At 32.2% G+C, this 21350-nt stretch overlaps 1 protein-coding gene across 4 annotated transcripts in view; it reads right to left on the bottom strand.

Annotated features, from left to right (window-relative positions):
- Window positions 1-21350, bottom strand: part of LOC133194103 (tyrosine-protein phosphatase non-receptor type 4-like) — a 78376-nt gene that overhangs the window by 31116 nt on the left and 25910 nt on the right. For 2 of the 4 annotated variants that reach the window (XM_061330073.1, XM_061330074.1), the window contains 5 exons: window positions 19722-19810; window positions 19245-19308; window positions 18790-18950; window positions 17229-17297; window positions 12385-12660 (listed from right to left, as the gene is read on the bottom strand). In XM_061330073.1, coding sequence (XP_061186057.1) covers window positions 12385-12660; window positions 17229-17297; window positions 18790-18950; window positions 19245-19308; window positions 19722-19810 — 659 coding nt within the window. Of the gene's footprint in view, window positions 1-12384; window positions 12661-17228; window positions 17298-18789; window positions 18951-19244; window positions 19309-19721; window positions 19811-20886; window positions 20932-21350 lie in introns of all 4 variants that reach the window. The other 2 variants (XM_061330072.1, XM_061330075.1) reach the window with 2 other exon arrangements.

Genomic DNA, 21350 nt, shown 5'->3' with positions numbered 1-21350 from the left:
CATTTTAATATGTTTAAATACTACATATTTCACGAAAGAGTTAGTCTTATATGTACAACACATTGGTGTCAAAATTGTAAAATTCTATACATTTTAGAATTATTATTTTTTTTAAATTTAGGTCATTTTTAAGTTGAAAATTAAAATAAAATGAAGAATAAGAAATCTATTTACTGTTAAATCAGCAGAACAGCCAAGTTTTACATGCATGACTTTAACTTGGATGAATATCTGTAGAGTCCTCTAATACCATACTTCAACATAAGCATTTATTTAAATCAAAGATTTCATGATACAATTTTCAGTCAGGAGCAAAAAATAAGAAATTCAATATAGAATCACTATTAGGGAGAAAAACATAAAGATGGCCAATACACCAGATAGGTAGCATAAAATATTTATCTTCATAATTCATAGGTTCTGAAAAATCAATTCCAATGAATTTTAAATTCAGGAATATTTTTCCCCCAGCGGTGCATGAAGCGTGACTTATTATGTTTGTCATACGAATTTATATGGGTATTTCTGATGTTTTGTAACATTGTGACACATGTTGCGGCACTTGTACATTAAGTCTCCATTTCCTCTCTGAAACATCAATAGTTACTTTTTTATGTAAATTTCTGCAATTACTCATAATAATGTAATACAATTTGTCTTAAACATCCCATAATTATTAGTGGTTATCTCTGCATGCAAATCCATTAAATAGACCCCCAAAAAAGAAAATAAAAGAAAGAAAACGAAATTCTGATATGAGCATACGCCAGTGCAAATCATTTAATAATTTTAAATTTATTTATAAGTTAGCATAAAGAATGGTTAAAATTAGGAACCCTTAAATAAACCTAAGTGTTGTAGATCTTTAAATATCAAGATTAACGGGTAAAAAAATTCTATACACAGATTTTCATTTAACCTCCAGGAATACCTCCCGAGCTTGTAAACTTTCCCCTCTTCTGACAAACGTACTTAAATTAATCATATTTACCCTTTAATGATTTTCTTTTTACTTTCAATATAAGTAAAATTTCACATACCCTTGGTGAACGTGTTTTAGCCATATAATAAATTTCTAGTTTAAATATATGTATAACTTATTAATGCTTTCTCAGGTCATTTGTTGGAATTAAACTTGAAGAGATCATAAAATTTAAGATTAAAAAAAAAAACACATGAGTCTTCCTTGAAATTAACAATGGATACTAGCAATTGGTTTAAATTTTTCGTGATTATGCTGTTTTGCAATATTTGCTGAATCCTGATACCAATGGCAACCACCTTCAAAAGTCAATAACTAATCATTTATCAGAGACCTTAAAACAAGGCGAAAAACTCAAGGATAAACACCACATTAATTAATTGCCAGCATAACGATGATTAAATATCCCATCAGGCTTCGTGTAAAATTCCTCTTTTTTCCCTATCTTTTCCATTCACTCAGAAAGCTACCCTTGCCTGAAGGCTGTAATTAGTGAGTGGATGTAGACTTTTTAATTAAATCAACCATCACAAAACAAAAAGAATCCTCGACAAAGTAAATATCACAAAAAATCAATGAGACTTTTTTTCTCTCTCCTTGAAATCTGACTAGAAATGGTAACACGTTTACATACACATGATGATGTCAAATGGAAATAGATGTAAGAGAATGGACAACCTGAAGAGGCTGAATAATTAAACTAACTGAACATATACTTGAAATCAGAAAACTCAGAATCCTACCCATGAATTAAAAAAAACTAGTTTTAATTGTTATGGGGACCGTTACAGATGTTCCCCAAACGCTCCCCAACTCCCTTTAAAAGTCTTATTCCCTGTGAGTTTTATTACATGTAATATATAAGGCAATCAAGTATTTTGGTCGTTTTACGCATTACGTGCATGTGCATGATGACCATGTCATCTTGTCTACACTTTTATTATATCTAAATATTTTGAGTATCAAAGCATTTCATCAAAAAATATAAAAGTTAACAACTATATCAAATATATTAGTCATTTTAAGCATTGCGCGCGTGCGCATGTGCATGTATGTGCATGGTGACCATGTCATCTTGTCTACACTTTTCATATATCTGTATATTCTGAGTATCAAAACATTTCATCAATAAATATAAAAGCTACGGCTATATCAAGTATTTTGGTCATTTTACGCATTACACACGTACGCACATGCATGCACGTGCGCGCAAAACGACATTCGTTCTGCAAATCTACATAACATGCCTTTTAACCCTATAAAGGTTTAAACCCAATTGGATGAGCAGTTTTCTAGAACACTCGCGGACAAAAAAGTACCCGGGAAGAAAAATAATAATAATAGTAAGAAAAAGAGTAAAAACAATATGTTCCAAAACTTCGTTTGGGGAACATAATTACCTGTATAGAGTATGATACAAAACAAAGACATAAGGTTTTATGGGTGTATGTGAAACACATGCAGTTGCAGCTCTATAGGGTATACTTAAATTTAATTTGCATTAAAGAAATCATGGTAATCTTTCCATAAAACTAAAGCTAAGTAATTTTTTTCTATAAGTTTGACAACTTCAATTTTTTTTTTTTTTAAAAAATCTGTTCAAATGAAAAATATTTGTAAATTAAGTCACTCTATAGTCAGAATGTTGTGGGTTTGCCCCCAGGCCACGACAAACTTAAGTCAAATAGAAATACCACATATATACTCGCCTACATGTCGGTCCGCTTATAAGTCGATGTATTTTTAAAAGTTATTTTGGAGGAATTTGCCATAGACCAGAGATGTGGAAAACTGCTGGTCATGCCGGCAAAACCAACAAAAAATGCATGTGACCAGTAAAAATGCTATCTATGTCGGTCCAAATGAACGGCCCCTTTTTTGTTAAAGTTTTTTTGTTTTTCCATTTATCATCGGTGCACTTCCCAGTTTAATTTTCATACCTTATATGTGATTGCGTAACACTTTTTCTGTAAATGAAAGCGAAACTAGCATGGTTCTTGTGACCTATTAAATTTACAACTGGGGTGGAATTAGGTAGAAAACATACAGGAAAAGATAAAGACAAACTAAATAAGGAAAAATTCGACAGAAAGAATTCAAACACAGTTGGGGAAAGCAGTAAATGTACATGTAGTACTTCCGACTGTCCCGGATTTCACTTTTTTTCATTGATCCTGTTGATATCTTTATTATCGATGCAAAGAATTTCTTCAATTTTTTAGACTCATTTTCTGAGTTAAAATAATTCCCAAATGCATAAAAGTTTCAAAAAAAATATGTTTACTATGCTGAATTAGCATTGTCACCTGCCCAAAAGCGGTGAAATCTAGTATCGTTATACATGCAAAAAAACGAAAACGGAAGAGGACTTGGAAATGGAGACTGAATGTTATATTATTATTAAGTAAAGAGATGTGTAATGAAGTAAATAAATGTTATGCTTTTTTTAAAATTTTGCGACTTAATATTTCGGACCATCAAAAATCACATCGGACCGGCTTATTTTGTCTTCTTGCCGGACCGAATGACTGGCTATCTGAAAAAGTTTTCCACAGCTCTGACTGACCCGCCTATAAGTCGGTACAACATTTTCTCAGATTCAGATGATAATTAAAGACCATTTCTTTAACTTTTTACAGGTGTTTTCAATACTATTTTGGAATTAATCTTTAATTCTCAACAAACCAATTCATATCAGTATCTAAAATGCATTTACATGTGTTCAAGGAAATGAATCTGATCTTAATTTTCATGAAATCAATTTCATATGATAATAGTCAGAGTTGTTAAAACAATACACAAAGTTTCGCCATCCAGAAAAATTCCATTATTTATAGGACTTGCCTGTAAGTCGGACATAGAGATTTGGACCAAAATCTTACTCCAAAAAAACTGACTTATAGGTAAGTATATACAGTAGGTAGCAAAAGTTTCTCCACATAGTACTAGGTACTACTGAAGTGAAAGTTTGGGGACCTTAAGAACTGAGGCCCTGTGTCAAGGCAGGCACTGGCTAGATATAGATCCCTCACTACTGCTCAGTGGCCCTGAGTGCTGACTAAATTTGAAGGCCTTCAGCTGCATCTAAATGGGATTGTCTCACGTGAGTGAATAATTCTGTCAAGAAACATAAAACAACAATCAATCGCTAAATCTTACAGAACTTTTCTTTAACAGTCAACCAAATATTTAGGAGGGGTTGCTGCTCTACTGAGCAAAATGTGTACTACCTTATTGAAACAATTTCTGACTTAAATCACTTCATTTGCATTGGAATGCACATACCAAGTCTCAACTCATTTAAATGAGAAAATTGGAAGAAAAAAACCTTTAAAACCCTCTGCATCTTATGTATAATATAAAAGTTGACACAATTTAACTGCATTTATTAATTAATCCTTACTCATCATTATTTTTCATTACTTTACCATAAAATATACCAAAACGCACTCTAGTAGAAAATTTCCTCTTTGAGATAACGTTTGTTAACAATCATCTGTTTTATCAAAATTTAACGAGGGTCCCTACTTAAATCATTGTTTAATCTTAACCTATCATTTGATAGCCCTTTGATAGCTGACAGTTCTAGTATACGAGATAAGATCAAAATCCAGAAATCGGTCTCCGATAACTATTTAATTCAGTCAATATTCCACAACACTGGAAATGATGCATTTAATTAATATCGCTACTGTTTTTAAAACAAAAAATAGATTCTCATGAAATTGACACAAAAAACACCAGGTGACTAAGTATACACTGCAGACTTCAATAACATTTAGCAACCAAATGAAACTCAAATATTTATCTCAAACTTTTCCTGAGGTATTAGATAGAGTGTTCATATTAAATTCTATTTGAAATAATCAGAGTTATATCATGAAAGAATTGATTGGAAAAAATTCTTCCCATAAAAGGGACTGTTTTTTTTGTTTTTTGCTTTTTTTTTTTATAATTTTTATTTCTATCCTGCGACACAAATCTTATTGAATTCTAAAACATTTCAATACACTTTACATGTACAAATCATGTCCTTAAATGCTTAAGATATTAATCTATTATAAGACTTATATTCATAACATTATTGTGTAATCTCATCTAATTGTGACTTAAATCTGAATTTAAAGAACTCTGTGACAAAAAGTAAGGATAGGACTTTTGTTTGACGTGTGTAATTAGGATACACATTTTATGCTTATTCCATAAAATCAAGATCTAGATTTCTTACTCTCAAAGGCAACCAGGCAGAAAACACAAAAGGAATAATTCCATTACATCTATCCCATTAAAGCATAAAATCAATGTCAGCATTTCTTTATTATCTCTTTCTAATTTTATTCCATCTTCCTCTAGAGGCTCTACAACATTTAATGCGATCAAGATGAAACTTGTCATAATAAAAACTGACTTTTAATTTCTCTGACTTTTATTGAGCTAACTGAATCGTCAAATTTTGGACAATACTCTGCTTTATGAGGATTAGATGCTTTCTCATTTGTCCCCCACACTTGTTCAGTTAACTGTGTGATCAGGTTTCTTTTTCTTAATGGGATCGGACTTGTGTAAAAATTCAATACCTGAATGAATCTTCTATGTTAATTAGTTTAGTAAAGAGCAGCTAGAGTTTTCTTAATACTTGGTTTTAATTCTTAATTCAACAATGTAAATTACTTATAAAAATTTAAGAGTTCCCAAAAATATTGAATTACACCTCATTTTTGGTACAGATTGGCTTTAATGTGAATTGATAAGCATATGCTATTGTAGACACAGGTTTCTATGGCAATTTATTAATTAGATCATAATTAGCTATAATTACCTTCCACAAATGAGACTTGGCGCTTTCCCCATTAATATCCAAAGTGAAAATCTAAAGTCTTGTCACCAGCTAATTGTCCACTAACAGCCATACATACGATATAGAGTGAAAAGTGACACATTCAAATCTGACAGAAGAATTGGCTTGCAAAACGATTTACACAATATCACCAACACACTGTAACAAAACACACTTCTTCTTGTGTATCGGAATTGTTTTCTCTCGGTTGTCAATCAACGAGACCGAAAAATCAAAAGGAAGAGAAAACTAAATAAAAAATTTAAAAACCTAAGAGTTCTTGATAGTCATAAATAATCATCCATGACTATTTCACATAGACGCATGTTTTACAAGTCTTGTAGATAATAACGGTAAAATAAAAAAAATTTCACTTGTAACTCAGGAACAAAAGACGACCGGATTATCTACATGATCGGGCTTACTCAATAGGAAAAACTCGCCTGTTTGTATTAATAACTGCATATTGAACGTGGACATTTTTAAATTCCCTTGCCTTGGACTAATCTATTTAACGTTGTAATGAAGTACTCTGTTTCTGAACACCACAGTTGTTTAACAGCTAGGGGTGCTCAGGTATATAGATGGAATTTTAAACGTCCCCCTTTCATGGGTCGCCAATAGTCAATATTTCTCTCATAACGGTATTGTTACACTCTCTCCATGAAAAGCTGAGCAATTCCTCCCCTGTGTAGTATGTCATATGACAAAAGAGAGAAGAAAATTGGCTGACAAGAAATAAAACAAAGTCATGAATTAACTCGGAGAAATTTCCTATTTCATCATTACCCATGAAACACTGCACACAGAATCGTTCATGATACAGATTTCAAATCACTGTGTCTTTCTCTTGTCCCTCATCAATAAACAAAGTTGCTGATACTGAGGCTTCATAATGAGGAAAAACTTTGATAAAAGCAAGACACTTTGGCACCCAAGACTTTTTTTTCCAATTTACAATTTTTTTCTTTAGCATTTCCAGCCAGACATGGTATTTTATTACTGTGTTGGCATTGCATAGATCAAGTATTCTGCTTTATATTTCACCAGAAAGTGTTGCTTTTCAGTTTTCTGATAAACAAGACCAATATCCCTTTTATGTACAAGATTGCTCTAATGGATGGAATCTATATGCAGTTCCAAAAAATCTCTTCCAAGCTTCACGTCACCAATGTCACGCTCAAACCTTCTCTGTATTTTCCCCAACATCAAACTTGACTTCATGCAATATTTATGAACAGAACTAACTATAGACATACATCTTTTCCTCCATTTTTTTCAAAATCAATACCTTTTTCTGAATTTTTTTCTCCCTGCTGCATATTATTGGTAAATTTGTTGATCAAAGTGCCCAGGTCTAGATGAGGAAAATACTAGGGAGCATTCATTAATCAATCCTAGTTCATCTAACTATGAAATACCTTGATAAAAGGATTCGATCTCTGTACGAAAATATTTCTACTCTGTAAAGAAAGGGGAAACATTCTATCATTACATTCAGGCTAGAAGTCACTTTTTTTTGCAGATCAATAAGCTCTTCAATAGATTTATTCTTCTAAATCACTAAAAAATAAATCAATTTTCCTTCAATTTATAAAACTACCCTACTACTTTTACAAGGTAAATTATTCAGGTGTTTTCTGATGGACTACAATGTATTAGGTTAATTAGTAATTATAGAGTAACCTTACAAAAATGAAAAAAAAATCTAGTATCTGATATTAAGATTTTTATGACACCCAATTCAATTCAGTTGGCAAATGATCTTATTAATAAAATATTTTCTCTGTTCTCAGTTGCAGCGACTTCAATGTTTTTTTTTTTTTCATGTTTTGACTATAATCTTCACCAACAATGTAAAAGTCCTCATTTATAGCATCCAGAAAATCATTGAAATCACGTTTAATAATGGACTTTTTATCACACAAAAACCTCCGACGGCCCCGACTAATATTGGAATTTTTATATTCACACAACCTGACAACCAGAGCTAATAATCTTTCTGTGGAGACCGAGTCATCTCTATAGAAGGTTCAACACATCCATTCACAGCGCTGATGTTTGGAACAATATCAACAAAAAAGAAAATCATTAAGGCAAATTCATAAAGAAGTGTAAATATGGTATTCTATCTATCACAATATTCATTAAAAATGGGGCTTTTTCTCTGGGATATTTCTGTTGTCAGTATTTACGAGGTATTAATACACTAACTGCAACAAAAGTTCTCCTTCCAAAGCTTTCAGTAATCGTCAGCCAAGCTAGAGACGCAATATGCCGAGAAACCCTAGCTGTAGTCTCTGTAATTTGACATAGAACTATTTATCATCCAAGGACTCTCAACCCTTTGTAGCTTTATAAACCAAAAAACAGATCCCCTAATCTGTACTGGATCTTCAGTGTAGTTCATAAATCAGTCCAGGTGACTCTGATTTTATTTATAAACCCCCCCCCCCCTTCTCCAAAGCAACATCCACCCACTCACCCATCCCCAACCAACTAACAAACATCACTAGGAAAAAAAGAAAGAAAATTTTTTTTTGTAAAATTCTTGTTAACAATAATGGTCTTTCTTCCAACAGTTCTTGTTTTTATTTATAAATGTATTTATCAAATTAATTTTAACATTTTAATGCTTTAAGCTACTGTAAGGTTTACACAAATGTAACGAATCAAATGATATTTTATCTTTGTCCGTCTTCCTGATATAAATATTTTAGTTTCAATTTTGAATTTTTGTTCCTTCTCAAAGATAGGTTTTATCGACCATATTTACATAATACGGCTTTCTGGTATCAAGACCATCGTATATGGACCGTCATATGATCACGGATCTCTTTCCTTATTGATTCCAAATAACAACAGACTTCTTATCTCGGCTAACTCCCTATCTAAACAGTCCCCTCACATCCCATATCAGAATATACCCTCAGCTTACCACAGATAAAAACTTCTATAATTGATATTAAGTGACCCTACAAAAACTTAATCCCAATTTTATTGGTTAAGGGGACTTTAATGCTTTGTATGATCAAGCTATGTGAAATTTTATTCAATTTTCCTGTGTATTGCCCGACTTTACGGGAAAAATCTCCGTACCCCTGCTGAGAAGACGTTGTTCATTAATTCCATCAGGGTAGAATTCCTAAAATAGCACTCTGATGCTGTGTAAATTTAAAAAATTTCAATGTAGTTTTCATTACTTGGAATTCCAATGAAAAAATCGAAAAGAGTACTTAATTCTTAAATCCTTTGATAAACTTTTGTACTAATTGAAAGGAAACAGAGCAGAAAATTAGAGCTTTTTTCCCATTAACTTACAGTTACTTAAGTGGTATCACTTAAATTATCTTCTTTTTTAAAAGAGCTAGTCAGTGCATTGCACAGAATGTAAATCAGTAATCGTTTTCAAATTGATTTCACACATTAACGGTAATTAAATAACACCTTCTATAATGATGATTGTCATTTTTCCTGTCCTGTCCTATCCGGCAGTTTTAATGCCCCAATCTTCTCCTATCATGACATCTATCAAATTACTTTGTCCTCTCAATAATAATTTTTCCTTTTTTTAAGCTTATAAGCTTAACAATACCTGTCATGAAAGAAAGCAAATTTAATTATTTTAATGTCTTTAGAAAACCTGTTTTTCAGAAATATCATATTACATTAATTAATCTCGACTATAGATAGTTTTCTTTCAATTTCTGATCAAGATCATGAAAACTCTTGACAGCTAATATCACTTTCATAAAAATTCTTATCACCACCGTTTGTAGCTTGTCAGCAATAAAACCAAGTCTCTTTAAAAAAGTTCTGTTTGAAAAGTTCTAACAATAACGATGTTGTCATTTTAGTTTAAGTAATTTTAAAATTTTAAAACTTAAGATTTCCATGTTTACATAACTTCCAAAGAAAATCCACTCTTGATTTAGTTTCTTTACACAAACATTCTACTTAATGTCCATATGGACATAAGCACTGTCACCACAGAAATGGAAACATTAATTTACTTGTTAAAGCGTAGGGGTGGGGGTTTGTCAATTTTACGTCTTGTAATAAAACATTCCATAAATTGTAATGTTACAGGCTCACAAAGACTTAAATTACATAAATTTTCTTTGTGTTAGTTAATAGTATTATACATGTAATAACCATGGTTCTTGTGTTCGTTAACAATAACCAAACATCAAAGTTTACGTGTTATAGCAACATAACTCATCAATCCTTTGAGCTTCTAACAGCTTTCACCATTTACATCTATTAATTTTTTTTCTTTAAAAAAAAATATCAGATTAAAAATTATTCAAAAATCAATTTTATGTACAGTTAAATGTCATGGGAATGCAGTTAGCCGTGAAGTTACCATGGTGAGCTGATTTTTAGCATTCCACCATTCCTCAGCACATACACAAGAAATCTTTGTTCTACCATAAATCATAAAGTACATGAGTTGATAAAAACACCTAGAGAGTGTCATGTCTTAAAGAGCTCCAAATCATCCAAGTAAGAAGTTTAAAAGTGCAAAATCATCACTCTGAAATTTATATGACCCACGCAGCAAGAGACCTTCTATTTCATTCAGGGCATTTAGTTTTTTTTTTTGAAACCCTAGACTGGAATTATTCTTATTAATTCTTAAATGACAGAGTAACTTTTTAAAAATATCACAACAAGTGAAAAATTGTCATTGTAGGAAATATTTCATATAACTGATGAAGTTGTTTCTTCAGATTAGACCATATGTCAACAGCAGTATTTCTTCAGAGGGGGTAATCATCCATGATTAAAGTGTTTAAATGATCTCTTTCAATATGATTTACAATAAAAATTAAATCCATTCAGTTATCTTATGGGCAAATTATACCATAAAATATTGAAAGTTAACTCAGTGCACCCCATCATATACCTGTTTCAACAAGACCCACAATGGTTTAGCAAGATGTGTTTGCATTTCAGATACTCCTCAAACTTCTTACTTGAACTTTGACCCCATACAATTCGTACTTGACTTGGCACCTTAAACTTGGTTCAATACTTGTGTTTTGTACCTTAGGTCATGTTTAAGATTAAATTATTTGTTGACAGTCTATTTGAAACAACCCTGCTCATGTATAAAAATTCAGTTTTGGTTTTATCTCCTTGCGACAAATAGAATAGGTTATGTTAATAATGTAATTAAAAATTCTTTTGAAAGGAACTGTACATCAATGAGATGCATTAATAATTTAAATTTGGTGAGTTCAAAACAGAACAGGCAAGACCTCAAAAGAATGTTATTTTCTGTACAATATGCTTGTAAATTGACCTATATGCACTTCTAACTCCTTAGTATTGGACCCAATTCCTCACCCATCTGTGAATTAAGACTTTACAATTCACACTGATCGAGTAAAATTCAAATGTCAATAGTAGAATGCACAAATGTTATCATTTAATTAAATTATATTCATACGCTAATATTCAAATAGAACCTGAACTGGGACGTAAACTTCAAAGGGGAGATAATTCACAATCGGCATAATGGACACGAAATGGACATTCTTATCAGGATTTAGACAAGCTCTCTTCAGGTCTTGTTTACATATATGTGTGATAAAGACGAAACTTTGTGATAAAAGCACTTGACGAATAACTGTCATTTTACTTAACCACAGGACAAACATCGAGATCCTAGAGGACATTTAAATATACCATTTTTCCAGTGCTCAGCCCTGGGTAGATATGACAAAATAGTTATCAGTTCAATATTAATGTCTCAAGTCAATATTGCTCTTTTCTGACTTAAAAGATGAAATTCAGCTAGGAATAAAACAAAAACATCAATGTTGACATGTTCTGATTAAACCCTACAATGATATAGACCTACAGTATTTCTCAATTGACACTGAACATGATATACTGTAATTTCAGATAATTTGAGTAGTTGTGGTCCTAGATTAGAGACTTCATTGTAGTGGAGGAATCAAAGTATGCTTGGATGGCTATCAATTAAAGTGAGTTTCAATAAAGTAATTCAATACAATCATCCTGTACTAACAGTAACTTTTAAGTTTGTAACAACAAACCTGATCAATATTCACAATAGATCAGGTCATTATTGAAAACTTCAACCTTCAAACTCTGTTGCTATTCTCTGGTTAAGACTCACCACATCATTAAAAATTAAATCTAATACATAGATCTAAGAAACTGTGCTTACTCAATTTACTATGTCAATAGCACTTAGGTACAAAGTGCTTTATTTGTGCTTTAGTTGTACAATATACCATACTACAGGTTACTTAGTGACAGGCAAATTAAGCAATTTATCCTAAAAGTGAGCATTTATTATGATTTAAATTAATTTTTAGTGATTTTCAAGAATAACTCAATTTATTTTCTTAGACAATATTTGTAATTTTATTATAAGCAACCTTGAATTTTTTTTAGCATTGCCGAGGCTGTCAATTATAATGCCGAAATTAAATAGTGGAAAAAAATTTCCCTTTTTACAGTATATGCTTATTTTTTTAAGAAGATGGTCCCTGAAATACAATGCACAGAAACACAGCTCAGAACTTACTCATCAGACTTGGAAGAATGTATGGACGAGCGAGCAGGAGATCCGATCTTGTAGTCATGAGGAAGCGTAGCTCGTTTCTGATTACTGACGCTCTCATAGCGATTAAACGAGTGATTGACACAGTTACTGCTCTTTGGTCTAGCGGTTGAAGGGGTTCCTCCAAAAGTATGAGACTTGGGAAGATTGCGATGACCATCGATGAAGTTGCGTTCTTGGATAATCTGATCCCGAGTGTGGCCACTGACCGTCCGACGGGCAAATTTTTTACTGGGTGACCTAAAAATAGAAATTAATTGAACTTCTCTAATCTTGCTAATTTTAATTTTTCAGTAAAAACACCATTGGTAACCCACAGGTGATTCATACAGTCCCTGAATCGTTCTACTTTCCCATTTTTCCGTTCGCTCACCGTTCGTTCACCGTTCGTTCAGCGTGCGTCCACCGTTCGTTCACCGTGCGTTCACCGTTCGCTCTCCATTCACAGTTTTGCGTTCACCGTTCACCGTGCGCTCGCGTTCACCGTTCACATAGCGTTCAGCGTTGGCTCTTCGTTGTGTTCACAAAGTGTTCACCTTGCGTTCAGCGTTCACCTATCGTTCAGTTTTCATTGTCATTCGGAACTCCGAAGTGAAAGGACTTATCTTTTTGTAGATCAGGAGTTACAGGTTTTTTAATTTAATAACTAACATATCGTGTTTGAAGAATCATTATTTCATTGGGAAAAATATCTACGATATATATTTTTATTATTCTAACTTAGCTGTTAGGTTATTTATTAAATTACTTTGGAAAATAAATGTCGTTATAAGCACATTCTGTACCTATGTAGAACAATGCTGAAATATTAACTTCAACTAAGGGCAATGTGCAAATACTTCAAGCACTGCGACATTTTGTTGTTTTGTTAAAGACGACAAATCGTTAGTGGAGATATAATTATCCAAGTCAAATAATTACGCAGCAAAATTACGAAAATATTTATTTCTAACACGTTTTTTTTCAATTACTACAGAAAATATGATAGAACTACAAATGTAGTTCTGAGAGTTATACATAGTACTGCGGATATCGTGTTAATTTATTATCTTTGGACCGAATTAAATTGGTAGTGTGGTTAAAGGAAATATTTATTTAAAATATAATGCACTAAAGAATTTTCTCTACTATAATATGTAAAGTCTATAGTTATAGAGAAAAAAAAACTTTCTTCACCGTAACTTTATATGTTTGCCATTCGATATGATTAATACCCCCCCCTAAATCGGTTACGTAACCAGTATTGTATTTCCAGAATATTTTAATTAACATTTTAAAAAAAAGTTAAGGTCTTTTTTAGAACAAAAATTTCAGTCTCAAAACAAACATGCATCTCAAAAGTCACAAAACAATAGTAGTTCAAAATGTACACGTGTTGGCGGTGGTATTTGGAATTGGCAGAGATTATGTTTCAAATTCAAGTGTTAATGCCCAATGTATTTTATTCAATTATTATTCAAATGTTGGAATCAAATCTAGAAATGATAAAAATAAATGTTATAACTTGTTGGAAATACTCGCACTTCGTCTTCGATGTGACGAAAGTTTCACACCTGCACAGTGTCGAATGATTTTGATTGACAGGACAAGCACGTGGACTTTGTGTGAACTTGAAGCAGGAAAATAAAAACGAGTATGACTGTCAAACAAATGGATATGATTTGTTGATAACAAAAAAGTTACTTTCACTGTCCGATATATTTAGAAAAAAAATCAGAGTTTTTGTTTGATATAGGTACAAACATTTAGTGAAGCCTGAAATGGGGGGGGGGGGCTAAAATGGAATATCTCTCTCTCTCTCTCTCTCTCTCTCTCATTTGTCTGTTTAATAAAAACTATAACAGCATATTACTTGAATATCAAGTTCTGAAAATTGAAATTATAACAAGTAATATGAATGTGTATCTTTGTATTATCTTGTCCGAGTATAATCACGGCCATCTACAGATAAATGTAGAAGTCTGCTCAGTAAACATGGCCGTAGGAACCGGGGGGGGCAAGAGGGGGCTGTGCCCCCCCCCCCCCAATAATATAGATTACTATAGTAAACATAGATACTATATGCTTGTGCCCCCCGCAATTAAAAGTCTGATGACCTTTTTTTTTCTTTTTTTGCTTGTCAGGAAATTTTTGGTAGTGCCCCCTCAACTATCAACTGAAAATGTATGGCTGTGCCCTCCCCCCCAACCGAATTTGCTTCCTACGGGCCTGAATAAATCATCATGAAAAATAGAAATGACACATAATATATTATTGTATTAAAAATTTAAAATACGAGCGTATAAATGCAAAACGTCCACTGACATTTGTAATTAATTTTTTTTTCATTACTTTACACGAAATCGCCTTAACACGGAGATATATGAATGGATGTTACAACCACTTTATTTCATTCTGTAAGTCAGAAGTTTTCTCTGATTTGTTATCAAATAAGAATAAACATTTTTATTTTCCAACTAAAAAAAATATCTCTTATACTTCAGCGTTCGGCAACAATTGCAATGTTTTAATGCGATAAAAATCATGTGATTAAAAACTTGCATGCATCGTCTTTCTCAGGACAATTTTGGAGAAATTACCGGTATTTTATTGACTAATTTATTCATTCATTTATTGGTTTACTTATTTATTATTGATTTATATATTTATTTATTTATTTTGGCACCTGACATTATAAAACAATAAAATAGTTTCAATGCAAGGAAAAGATCAGAGGCATTCCGAATATATCGTTCATCTTGCGTTCACCGTTCGTTCACCGTTCACTTTGCGTTCGCGTTTGCGCTCCGTTCGCGTTCTGCGTTCGCTCACCGTTCACACATCGTTCATCAAGTTGCGTTCAGACATCGTTCACTCACCGTTCGCTCTGCGTTCGTTCAGCGTTCGTTCACCGTTCAAGTGGGAAAGTAGAACGTTTCAGGGACTGTACTCATTCTCTCTTTGAGAGCTTGTGGACTCAAAACCATGGTTTGCAATGATAAAATAAAGAAGAATTACTGTAAACCAACTATTATTCCCGTCATCTTTTATTCGCGATTCAACAGTTTAAAAATCAATCCGGGATGGTTAATTTTCATGACTGAGGAAACATTCTGTACAAAGCAAAATAAGTGGTTTGTGGTGATTATTATTCATGAGTTAAAGTAGGTCGCGAAACTTGCGGATTTTTCTCGCATGCAAATAAAAGTTGGGTTACAGTAAATATAACACCATTTTATGATATAATTTTTAAGATTTTAACATTTCAGCTTTAATTTCTTAAAAGCCCATGATGGTGAAACTTGAATAACAGGTCACAGTTTGAGATTTTCCATGGACTTATGCTTTATCTAATCACAATCCTTCAGCATCATACATGCTGTCAAATATGTGTTATAAATAAATAACTTGTTTCAAATGCTGTGGAAAACTAGCAGTTTAAACTATGAAGACAAACATTCAACTAGTTCCATACAATATTTCAAAAGTAGCTGGAAAATATCCATAACCTGTAAATAAAACAAGTTTGTGAAACACAATGCCCCCTAGTGGTAATAAAATCTGCTTTGGCATTTGATCTTTTTCTATATGATACAGATTGATGAATTGATATGCCTGAAAGTTGCTTTTTCCATCTTAATCCAGGACAAAGTTGTAAAGAAAAGAAAAAGTTCCTAGATGTCAAAGGGTAAAAATACTTTACAATGTTGGTAGCATATAATACATCATTCTGTTTTTATGTAATACAAAATATGTAATATTAAGTATTTTGTATAGGCTGATTAAAACAAGAATAAATATCTATAGGGCATTTTCATTATAATCACAGTACCTTTAAATAAAAAATTTAATATTTTCAAAAAAAAAAATCAAAAAATATTTTCATATGGAAAAATAAACAAATGTTTTAAACAGACAGATCACAGGTTAGAATAAATTGTTCAGAATTCATTTCCATTAGAATTATAACTTTTGATTGGTCAGAATTCATTTCCATTTGAATTACAACTTTTGACTGGTCAAAAGACAAATCCTCTGCAGAGCAGAGTATATCTCAAACACTGATCTATAGAAAAACGATGGACATGTTGAAGTGATTTGAAGATCCTGGCTTTAACAAATATACTAGGATGCAAATTCATGGATAACTCATATAGACTTTGGTTCCCCACAAACAATGACGATTCCACAGTAGTTGAGTTTCTGCTTTGGATATCATGAACCCTTTCTTTCAACATATTTTTTTATGCAGTCCCAGCTTTTTTCAGTTGAAGTGGTTGACACAACGTTTTTCAAATACTAATATAAATAAAGCTCCTCATTAATAGATTCTAGCAGAATAAATCAATGACGTCATCATCAGCCATTAAGTGCTTGTTAGTATAGAGGTGTAAGAAAGCAGTGAAGATTTAAGTTGAAAAAAAGGTTTAGCCCAGGCATCCATAAGTAAATGTACAGGGAAAAACTAAAATAATGGGGAGAATGGGAGGGGAGGTAGGCATGCAAAAACCATGTTAAGGAAAACTAAAAAAAAATAAACAGGCTTTCTATGGATTAGTGCGACAAAAAAAATTATACACAAAATGCATGATTTTAAGGCAGATTCAGGAATGCTAGTCACATAATTCTCGTATGGCAAGTACAAGGAAATGTCCCAGTGTACTTTTCTGCATTTTTCATCATTGAAAAAAAAAAAACCCCTAAGCATTCAAGAATCTGCAGTGGGTTGAGAGCTTCTAATTGCTTACATGTAAGATCTAGTTTTAGAAAAAAAAATGCTGTAGAATTGTCACAATAGGACGTTCCTTGAAGACAAAGGAGTAGCTCACCTGGAAAATGTCCGCTCAATTTTAGCTCGCCTCTTGTTCTCTTCCAAAGTTTGGAATTCAGTTCTACCACTGTAATTACAATAGCAACTACTGTAACTACAATCAGTGGTATGTCTACTTAATGTATTAGTGTATCTAGTTTTATAATAATTTACAAAATTCTACAACCGCCTGCTAGGACTAGCCTACTAGAATGTTTAATGTGTGTGAAATAATGAAATGTTATATACAACTATATGTAATGTGCACATATATTGTACATGTACAATTTGTGATGTCTTCTTTAAAAGTTATAAGTCCCCTGAATATCCATGATGGCGAATTTGTTTCAAACTGAACAAATTGGTGACTTTCTGTGTTAATCCTGTGCTGCATTATATATAAATATTCAGGACTTGACTGCCATTTCATGTTTCCACTCAAATGAAAGGGAAAAGACTAAGCACCTCAAACAGCGACAGACAAATCTTTGATCAGAAACACTGATTTATGTCTAATGTTTATGGAGACAATCAAGATCATATAGATGCCTGGAGGGTCTCTAAGCTTCTATTTTCCAGAGAAAAAGAAGGAAATCCTAAAAGAAAATCACTCCTCTAGCTCTACATACTTTGACTGAGTAGAAATTAATCAGTTTTATCTTGATTACTGCAATTTCAAAATTCGACATTCTTTCTTCATCTGAAGTCTATTACTGTGAGGTTATGTGTGATATTACATAGTATGGGATAAAAAACAACTCAGGTGTGGCAACCATGATTAAGGAAAAACAAAAATCCATGAAATGTTCGAAACAATAGGACATAAGTCATGCATATGTTCGACACTACAAATCAAACCAGTTTGGTAAAAGAATTTTTTCAGGAATATTAATTTTCGTAAGGAAAAAAATTAACAGTAATAAAAAATTCACAAAGAAGCTGAAAATATTTTTCAGAATATGATGTGAAGGTGGAGATGTGAGGTATATTCGTAAGTCATTTGTTAGTCTTCTTGTCATCAGTAAAATGGGCAAAGGGACATAACTCCGAAACCAGCTCAAAGACGACTGAAGCTTCACTATTTTGAACACTAAATTAACAGAGGTACAATTTTATAGCAATCTCTTCTTACAATATCTAGTCCATCTCCCATTTAGTACTCATTACCAATAATATTAGTGGGAAAAATCATAACCTATGTCCATTAATATTTAGTTACTAGCATTAATAATTATGTTAACTGTGAAGATATAACCATCATCCCATATCAGTAAAAATAAAATACATCCCTCTTCTCTTTCAATTAAAAATTTCTATCAATTATCCAGTTCATATTTTCTATAATGAGAAGTTATTTAATTGATAATAAGACAATTGAAAATTCACAAAAGAGCTTGAGATAGGTGGGGCAAATGTTCTTCTAGACTATGAAAAATGATGTTTTTAATTGTAATGGAATCCAATTTTTTAAAACAAGAAGGAAAGAAAGAATATTTCTGAGACTTATTTACAATCTATAAATGCACACAACACCATACCTTACACCTGTCCACATTATGTACGACTGAAAACTAGCTTACCTGTAACGGAACTTGGAGCCCATTGAGAAGATTTTCTTGGAGGGTGGATTAGGAACGTACAGACGGAAAAAGGTGTGATGTTCCACGCAGGATTTCCAGAGATTCTTACAAGATCGGTAGCTGATCATGTTAAACCCAATCAGGTTCTCTACAGAATCATTCTGAAACAGGGAAAACTTGCATTGTGTAAAGAGTATGAGTGACCAGAACTCTTTTTTCTCGTCTTTCTTTTTAGTAATGAATTTAAAATAAAGAGCTCAGAAGATTTGATCTTGTCATTAATCATTAATGATTGTTTGGATAAAAAAAAAATTTCCCCTCAAATCCTAGGACATTAAAAGATTTTATGTTTGAGTGGTTGAACAATAATGAGAAACTCTATCTGAATTAAACGTAAAAATTAAAAAAATTTAAAATACGTAAAAAATGACTAAAAAATAACACTGTATACTCACCACTTCTCTTCGCAGCTGAATGAAGAACTGCTTCCTTTTAAATGAGATTTTTACAATCTTTGCCCTGAAGAAATAAATACATAATCAACAATTACAGATGTTTAATGAATTGACAGGAACTGAAAGTACTGTTAATTACTTTTTATTTGCGATAACTTTATTTTCGCATAATTACGCAAGACGATCAGCTCGCAAATATTTCATTCTCCCATATATTTTTTAGCGTAAGATATATATAGTAATAACTAGCATTCATGAAAATTTTGTCTCGCTTAAAAATTTCAATTTCCTATTTTGCGAAAATAAGCTGTCACGAAAATTTCCTGATATACAGTATATAAACTTGTGTTTGAAGCACTGTCTCATGCATTCAAATAGAGACAGGAAGCCGAGGACATATATTCTTTTCAATATTTATATAGAAAAGAAATAAGAAAGTCACCTCCATGAATTCCTCATTTACATTTTCCTACTTACCATGGGAATGTATTAATTTTGACATTGTTTTGAAAGACTACGAGCCCCACAGACGTGACGCCTAGCTGGATATCTATATTATTCTGATCCTACAAAAAAAAATAAAATAATCGTGTTAACTTCAGATCTGTTATTTTGTTCCACTCTGTCAATATTACTTTTAAACTTTCTATGTCATTTACAAAACATTTATTATTTAAAAAAAACAAATCTCTTTTTTGCTCTTATGAGGTAAATCAAATTTCACTCAAACATCTCATTTTTTTAACAATGAATGAATTTTTTTTTCTTACTTTCCAACAGATAAATTCAGAAAAGTAAAAAAGAAAACAAAAAAAATTCAGATTTGTTAGTAAAGGGTAAGAAAAAAAATTGATTACATAAAGTCAAAGGGAGATAACTACTATAAAACCACTAACACCTTGATGCAGTGTACATATTTTAACTTGCTCAATGTTCTCAAGCCTGAAAAACACTCTGGATCAGACACATGTAGCAATCTCACCTAAGATTCTTTTTTTTATTTTTGTATTACTCAAAATGCAATTTCATAAATATTTGACATGCACCATTCCTAAAAACATTGTGCAAACTGGTGTTAAAATCTCAGTTAATAAGTTAAATGTTTAATGGAACTCCCATATTTTGGGGGAGGGGCTTTTATCAAGACTAAAGTATGAGTTTATAAGTAATCTGAGAAAATAAAAATAAATGCAGGAGTTGAATGCAAAAGAAAATGCATTTTGCTTCTTTGTAAATGACTTTCCTTTCAATACTACATACTTTATATCAATGAGAAAATTTCTGAGGTTGGGAATTTTGAAACATCAAATTTTCCTTGAAAATCTTTTCAAAAACTAAATATCATGTAACCACTGACTTGGAAATTTTTCTAAAATCCCAATCAATCTTTGGGACATAACAGAAGTTTAAGAGTGTCTAGTAATGACAGCAAACATTGGCTACATAAGTAACATCAGATTCTGACCAATCAGATATCACTAAAATCATCAACCAATCAGATCTCTCCACAGTCTGTGGTTGGCTGCTGTTTTGAGGTTTTGTGCTTTGTGATTGGTTATACATTTGTTAGGGGTTAATACAAATGATCAACTGTTGATGAAGACCCCTCTACCAGTGTTAACATGAGAGAAAACATACTAACTAGTATATTGCACAGTCCCTGTTCGTTTGCATCAATAAACATGCCCTACAAAAACATAGGTCCTTGAGTATCAGTTTTCTAACATGGATCAATGGTTTACGGAAATATATGCATAAACACTTTTTCGTTCATTTCCAAAAAAACTCAACATGGTTTCAGCTCTTGATGAAATATATATATTGCATACTGACCAGTATTGAACACTTTGCAATACTTACTTAGGGTAAACAAGCATGGGAAAGCTCTTACACAGAGAGTAACATGGTTATATAATATCTTCTTATAGACTGCAAAGGCTTTCAGAATCTAAACTAGGCTTAAAGGCAAGCATAATGTTAAGCTAGGGGGGAAAACAACTCTTGCAGAAAATAACTTTAACGGTAACTTCAATAGAAGAAAAAACCTCAGTTCCTTTAAGTAAATATCAACAATTCAACTTCAAAATGCATTCTTCTAACAAGTAT

Source organism: Saccostrea echinata, unplaced genomic scaffold, assembly GCF_033153115.1.
Source record: "Saccostrea echinata isolate AGI-Se365-2 ecotype Australia unplaced genomic scaffold, CSIRO_AGI_Sech_v1 ptg000028l, whole genome shotgun sequence".
Taxonomy (NCBI): domain Eukaryota; kingdom Metazoa; phylum Mollusca; class Bivalvia; order Ostreida; family Ostreidae; genus Saccostrea; species Saccostrea echinata.
The sequence above is the reverse complement of the archived record's forward strand: the minus strand, read 5'-3'. Positions and strand labels throughout refer to the sequence as shown.